Consider the following 6,669-nt stretch of genomic DNA (forward strand, 5'->3'; position numbering starts at 1 on the left):
GGCCGTGAAATTCAAAATTTTGAAAGAGGTAGCCTCATTCAACATAACTATGTACTTGGTTAGTTTATTTAATACTCAGGAGCAAAGAAGAAGATTTTCAAAGAAATAATTCATTTTTTACTATATAATCTATATAGCCCTGCCCTAGCACTAGAACCCCTGACCCTGGGGCCATGAAATTCACAATTTTGGAAGAGGCAGCTTTATTCAACATGACTATGCACTTGGTCAATTTATTTAATACCCATAAACAGAAAAGAAGAATTTTAAAGAATTTATGCATTTTCACTATATAATCTATATAGCCCCACCCTACCACTAGAACCCCTGACCCTGGGACCATTAAATTCATAATTTGAGAAGAGGCAGTCTTATTCAACATAACTATGCACTTGGTTAGGTTATTTAATGCCCATGACCAGAGAAGAAGAATTTCAAAAGAGTATATGCATTTTCACTATATAATCTATATAGCCCCATCATAGCACTAGAACCCCTGACCTTGGGGCCATTAAATTCATAATTTGAGAAGAGGCAGTCTTATTCAACATAACTATGCACTTGGTTAGTTTATTTAATCCCCATAAACAGAAAAGAAGAATTTTAAAGAATTTATGCATTTTCACTATTTAATCTATATAGCCCCGCCCTAGCACTAGAACCCCTGACCCTGGGGCCATGAAATTCATAATTTTGGAAGAGGCGGTCATTTTCAACTTACCTATGCACTTGGTTAGTTTATTTAATGCCCAGGAGCAGAAAAGAAGAATTTCTAAGAAATAATGCATTTTCACTATATAACCTGTTTAGCCCCGCCCTAGCACTAGAACCCCTGACCCTGGGGCCATGAATTTCACAATTTTGGTAGAGGACTCAATGCTGATTACAATCATACCAACAGTTTGACTGCTTTATGTCCAGGAGTAAAGAAGAAGATTTTTAAAGATTTCACTAATTTTAGTGGTTTTTGCCCCACCCCCCAGGCCCCAGGGGGCAGAGACCATGAAATTCATAATTTTTGTTCCCCTTTACCCATAGATGCTATATGCCAAATTTGGTTGAAATTGGTTCAGTGGTTTCAGAGAAGAAGCTAAAAATGTTCAAATGTTAACGCACGACGAACGACGCACGACGACGGACGAAAACAGATAGCAATAGGTCACCTGAGTTTACTCAGGTGACCTAATAACAAGGAACATCAGTAATATTCCCAGTCTTAAAAAAGTGATGGGGAAAAATATAAAATGTAAACAGTACCTTTGCTATTTGCAGCTGAATTTAATGGACTTTTCCTTCGACTGCGTGACACTTTGTCCACTGAGCGAGGTCTTCCCCTTTTCCTGTGAGACAGATTTCCCTCCTCAGAGTCCTCAATTGCTTCATATTCCTTCAGTTCTACCTCATCAGATGCCCCACTTTTTTCTTTATTCCTTCCATGAAAATAAGACTTTTTATTGCAGAGCATGCATCAAAATATAAAAGATTAGAAAACGAATTTTTGTAAGAATTAGCATTTACTTTTCGGTCTTTTTTATACCACATCTTTTAGTCAATGACCTGTCAACTTGGGGTTTCTCATACCTATTTGACTTTTCAGTTTTTGGGGGACGTCCTCTGCCCCTGCCGTGTACTGTTATCTTCTTTGGCTTCTTGTCCGTTTTTCGGGGACGTCCACGACTTCTCTTTATCTGACTGCCCTCCTCATCCACTTCCTCCAATTCTTCTAATCCCACATCCTTTTTCGTTGGTGATAACAAATTTATGCTGCAATAACATTTTAAACTTCATCTCAACAAAATTCTATGTTATGTTTATTTTTTTCAAAGAACTTAATAAATAATAACTGTAAACAATTCTCCAAATTCTTGCTTTGTTTAATTGAACAAAACATTAGCGAGACGGATATTGAGTGATTTATCAAAAAAATGGTGTTTATTATTTTTAGCGAGAAGTAGTTTTAACAGATTTATAATATCAAGAGAGATAACTATTACAACCAATACAGAATAAATTGTTAGCAATATCCAATTTTAGCAATCAGAATCCTTGATATTGATAATGCCAAAATTGAATCCTTTTTAAAAATTCTGCTTATATGGTATACAAGTACATTGAAGTATTTTGTATATGTTTTTATATTTGTACATTCAAAAATTTTATGTTACCTGTTCAAAGAATCCTTTGCAGATTTGGGGGGACGGCCACGCCCTCTGCCAGGTACTCTTATAACTTCTGGCTTTTTGTCCATTTTGGGGGGACGTCCTCTACCTCTTTTTGGATTAACGCTCATCTCCCCCTCTTCTTTCTCTTCCTCTGGTGATTCTTGTTTATTAATTGTTGGCAATAACATGCTATAAAATATAATTTTATTCAAAGGAGAATGATGATAAAGGACACATTTCTTAGTCTTTGGATAGACAAGTATGTCACTTCTCAAAAATATCTGTACACACACTCAATGGGATAATGTTAGTTATCCAGGTTCAATCAACGGAGTACGGGGATTTACCCCGGGTTTCATTTCATACACCCTGAGGCCGAAGGGTGTATGAAATACAACCCGTGGAAATCCCTGTACACCCTTGATTGGACCTGGATAACAAATTTATTTCCTATGTACCCATAAAAAATTCTTTTTAACATCAGAGTCTAATCAACTGTGTCTAAGTCTATCGATAAGATAAATACATACTACAGTGCATCATGATGTCATGCTATTTGGCTTTTATCATAGAGAAAGTATGCATTGTGACGTCACGTTTTATTTAACCCCCCCCCCCCCCAACACACACAAAAGTTGGGTGCACAGAAATTTACACCAGACTCTGTAACCAATCAAAGCTTGTGTTACAAGCTACGTAGGAAATACGTTGACTTATAACGATGTTCACTGAACCAAGCATTTACACACATTCTCTCTATATGTACATAAACTGTATCAGACCTGCTTGGTGAGTGACTGTTAGAAGGACTTCTGCTACTTGGAATGACTTCATCCTCTGAATCATTTGCTGCTGATGTCATGTTTAGACTGCCAATTTAATTTAATTAAAGCATACAGACTTCCCATTTTTATTTACAGGTATATATATCAGAATCTTAGTTGATTAGACAAATTAAGATCATTTATTTTACATAAATCTCATTATTACACACCTATTTGATGTTGTAGATTTTGGCGGGCGCCCACGCCCTCTGCCTCGTACTTTGATTTTTTCTGGCTCCCTGTTCGTTTTTGGAGGACGTCCTCTACTTTTCTTTAGTTTTAAGTCCCTCTCCATTTCTTCTGTTGATTCTTCTTTTTCTTCCTCTAACAACTTCAGGCCCATACTGCAATTTTAACATTTTTATGCACCCAGATCGATAGATCAAGGGCGTATATTGTTTCTGTCCTGTCTGTCTGTCTGTTTATTTGTTTGTCCCGAACTTTAACCTTCATCATAACTTTTGAACAATGAAAGATAGAGACCTTCATATTTGGTATGCATACTCCACTAATTAAGCTCTTTCAAATGACACCAAGGTCAATGACCTTGTGACCTTGAATGTGGCCTATATGCTAAAAATAGCTTTTTTCCTGCAAACTTTAACCTTCGCCATATCTTTTGAACCATAGAAGATAGAGACTTCATATCTGGTATGCAAACTCCACTAATTAGGTTCTTCCAAATGACACCAAGGTCAATGAGCTTGTGACCTTGACTGTGACCTTAATGCTAGAAATAGCTTTTTCCGAACTTTGTTGCCGCCATGCGCATAGTGTTTCACAAACACATCTTGTTTACAGATATCTTATATCTTACATACATTTATCTTGTACAGTTAATTCTCGATAAACCGCCACCTTTTGTAATTTAGAAATCATGGCGGTATAACGAATTTGGCGATGAATTGAATTTCCCATCTTCTGGAAAACAAGAAGTAGAGTTACCGTTCTTAGAAATACCATTTAGCGTTTCTATTCTTATTATTACGTACATGTATATAAAAACATATTTCTGATTGAAAATACTTCAGGTAATTTTATAATGTACAAATTCGCTTAAACAATATGTGCAGTTATAAAATAAAGACACGTATATGGGTGTGCATGTAAATCTGCAGTTCTGCTATTAAAAAAAAAAAACACGCGGGGTCGATCGTCATGATATATTGCCGATAGTAAGTAAAATGAATTCTTCAATAAATGTATAATTTATGGCAACATTGTTAATTAAACACTCACAATTTATACCGTAGAATTATTTTTTCAGCAAACTTTGCATTGTTTAAAGCAGAGATCATCTACATAATATAGTTATTGACGTTCTTGAACAACAACCGCTTTCGTGGCAAAGCCGTGACTAAATGAATTTTATTAAACGGAAAACAAAATTATTATAACAGTTCATGTTAAAATTCTTGTTTATTTAGTTCTTGTTGAATTACTTAATTGCATGTACCTTGCCTGCCTTTGCATGCTTTACAACGGGATAGTGTCAACCAATTAGCCGCGCTTCACTGACCTCACGCACCTGTGGCGGTATATCGAGATAATTGACACTTAAAAATGGACGTTTGTTGTGAAAACAGGGTGGCGGATGGCGGTATGCGAATTTGGCATTATAAAGAGAATTTTATATAGCAGGAAAAACGTTCTTGGGAAATCATGGCGGTATTGCGAAAATGGCGATGAATCGAATGGCGATAATTCGAGAATTGACTGTATATGCACTTTTGAAGTTTTCCCTCTGGTTTTATTCAGATATTTTATCTACATTTTATGGCGTCATCATCCATCACCATTAAAAACCAATTTACGACCTTGTTTTTTTTTTTTTTTTAATCACAGAAAAGTGATATGACATGTATGAAGAGCATTATATCTTGGTTCAAACTTCTTTAAGTACAAAGTCTTATTCATGCACTTCTACATTACTCCTATTTGACTCTAATGCAACAAAAACTGGGGGGGGGGCTTTCAATTAACATTTCAACATTTAATAGCTATGTTCATGCTCTTAAAACTTTAATTTTACTTCACCTTCTTTCTGTGTTACATTTTGGAGGACGTCCACGACCTCTGCCATTCTGTTGAACCCCTTCATCAGATTTCTCTTCTTTGTATACATCATCTGATTCGGTTGTTATATTAGCTAGCTTCTCTGGACTGTCAATTTTGGGAGGATGTCCAGGCCCTCTGCCAGGTGCTTTGATTTTCTCAGGCTTGTCCATCTTGCGGGGGCGTCCACGTCCTCTTTTTGGATTAACATCCTCTGTGTTTTCCTCAACAACTGCCTGTACTTTTCTTTCATCTTGTGATAACAAGTCCATGCTGCAATGAAAAAAATATAAAGTTTTAACTGTCATTTGACACCTTTTCAGTTACACCAATGTCTTTTGAAATGATAATTTCATACACCGAGACCCCTGAATCTCCAGTCAGGTGCTTAAAATAATTACCACATGGGCCCGAGAGGTGCCCATGCCTGAACAACGGAACTGTAAAGCACTAAATTTTATCTTAAAATTTAAATGCCTGCAGAGGTGGCAGTATCATCATTGACTGATGGTGGCCACAGACTGGTTGACATGGAAGTATCTGACCACTGGCATTCTAACCTGCCTGACCACATGCAGAATGCTGCATCCGGCAATACATCCCTTTCTCACTTCTTACAGGTCTTCAAAGGCAACAAAAGGCTCTTCCATGGGCGGTCTTCTATATGTCACGTCAGGAGCATGAAAAAGCACCAAATGTAACAAGCGAGGAGAAAATGATGGCTAAACCAGGAATTGATCCCAGGACTTCTGAATCTGACACTATTCTCTTGGTCTACCTACTGAACAGCCGATATCCAAGGTGCAAACCGTTACCCTATCATAAACAGAATTTATCTTCAAAATGTACATTTAGTGATTTAGTGGAAAATGAATGATCGAGACAAGGCCTATAATAAATCATCATACATGACATGTACACTGGTACAGATGTAGACACAGCGCCACCGTCATTTCACCCGTACGAAATCTAATGACTGAATTACTCATGGTTAATAAGTAAAATGGCCTTACTTAAATTGTTTAATCCTTGTTAAAACGTGTCTGTTTAGGTGTACATTTGGTCATGACCTCTGCATAGTCCAATATTAACCTGACCAGTGTTAGCCTAGCTGGGCTCGCATGGCTTTTGTTTTCAAATACGGGCATTTATCATTCTAAAAGAGAAAAACAGACGTTATGGACGATACCAATCCGGTCACCTTGTGCAGCGTGCACAGGCACTTGTTTCGGAAATATTTTTTTTTTACCCATAATATAATAATAACACAGGCACCTGACGTTACTTATTTTTCTTTTAATAAAAAAAATATATACACATACCTAATAATCAGGTATGTGTATATTTTTTTTAATTAAAAGAAAAATAAGTAACGTCAGGTGCCCGTGAATAATAACACTTGTTTTATTAATAGATTATGGGTTAAAAATTTAAGTCCTTATGTCCTAAACAAGTGCGTGGTATACAGACACGTAGTCGAACACTTGCGGATTTAGATGGGGGGCTAGCCACAGGTTCTCGTGGACAGGATTATCCCTAGCCCCCCCCCCCCCCCAACCTTTCAATATTAAAAAAAAAATTTGATTTTTTTTCTCCATTTCTAATCTCTGACAATTTAATCTATATGT

The 6,669-nt window shown here is 36.7% G+C and overlaps 1 protein-coding gene across 5 annotated transcripts in view; it reads right to left on the reverse strand.

Annotated features, from left to right (window-relative positions):
• The window catches only part of LOC134244295 (NKAP family protein CG6066-like), a 16,538-nt gene extending 10,359 nt beyond the window's left edge, over positions 1-6,179 (reverse strand). For all 5 annotated transcript variants that reach the window (XM_062726584.1, XM_062726578.1, XM_062726571.1 and 2 more), the window contains exons 1-7: positions 6,055-6,179; positions 5,024-5,314; positions 3,157-3,330; positions 2,945-3,031; positions 2,166-2,351; positions 1,582-1,764; positions 1,258-1,430 (exon numbers count right to left, since the gene is read on the reverse strand). In XM_062726584.1, the coding sequence (XP_062582568.1) occupies positions 1,258-1,430; positions 1,582-1,764; positions 2,166-2,351; positions 2,945-3,031; positions 3,157-3,330; positions 5,024-5,313 (1,093 nt within the window). In that variant the 5' untranslated portion in view covers position 5,314; positions 6,055-6,179. The remainder of the gene's footprint in view (positions 1-1,257; positions 1,431-1,581; positions 1,765-2,165; positions 2,352-2,944; positions 3,032-3,156; positions 3,331-5,023; positions 5,315-6,054) is intronic.
• Between the last annotated feature and the right edge of the window lie 490 nt (positions 6,180-6,669).

Source organism: Saccostrea cucullata, unplaced genomic scaffold, assembly GCF_032062105.1.
Source record: "Saccostrea cucullata isolate Sc308-1 unplaced genomic scaffold, CSIRO_AGI_Scuc_v1 ctg4610, whole genome shotgun sequence".
Classification (NCBI taxonomy): Eukaryota; Metazoa; Mollusca; class Bivalvia; order Ostreida; family Ostreidae; genus Saccostrea; species Saccostrea cuccullata.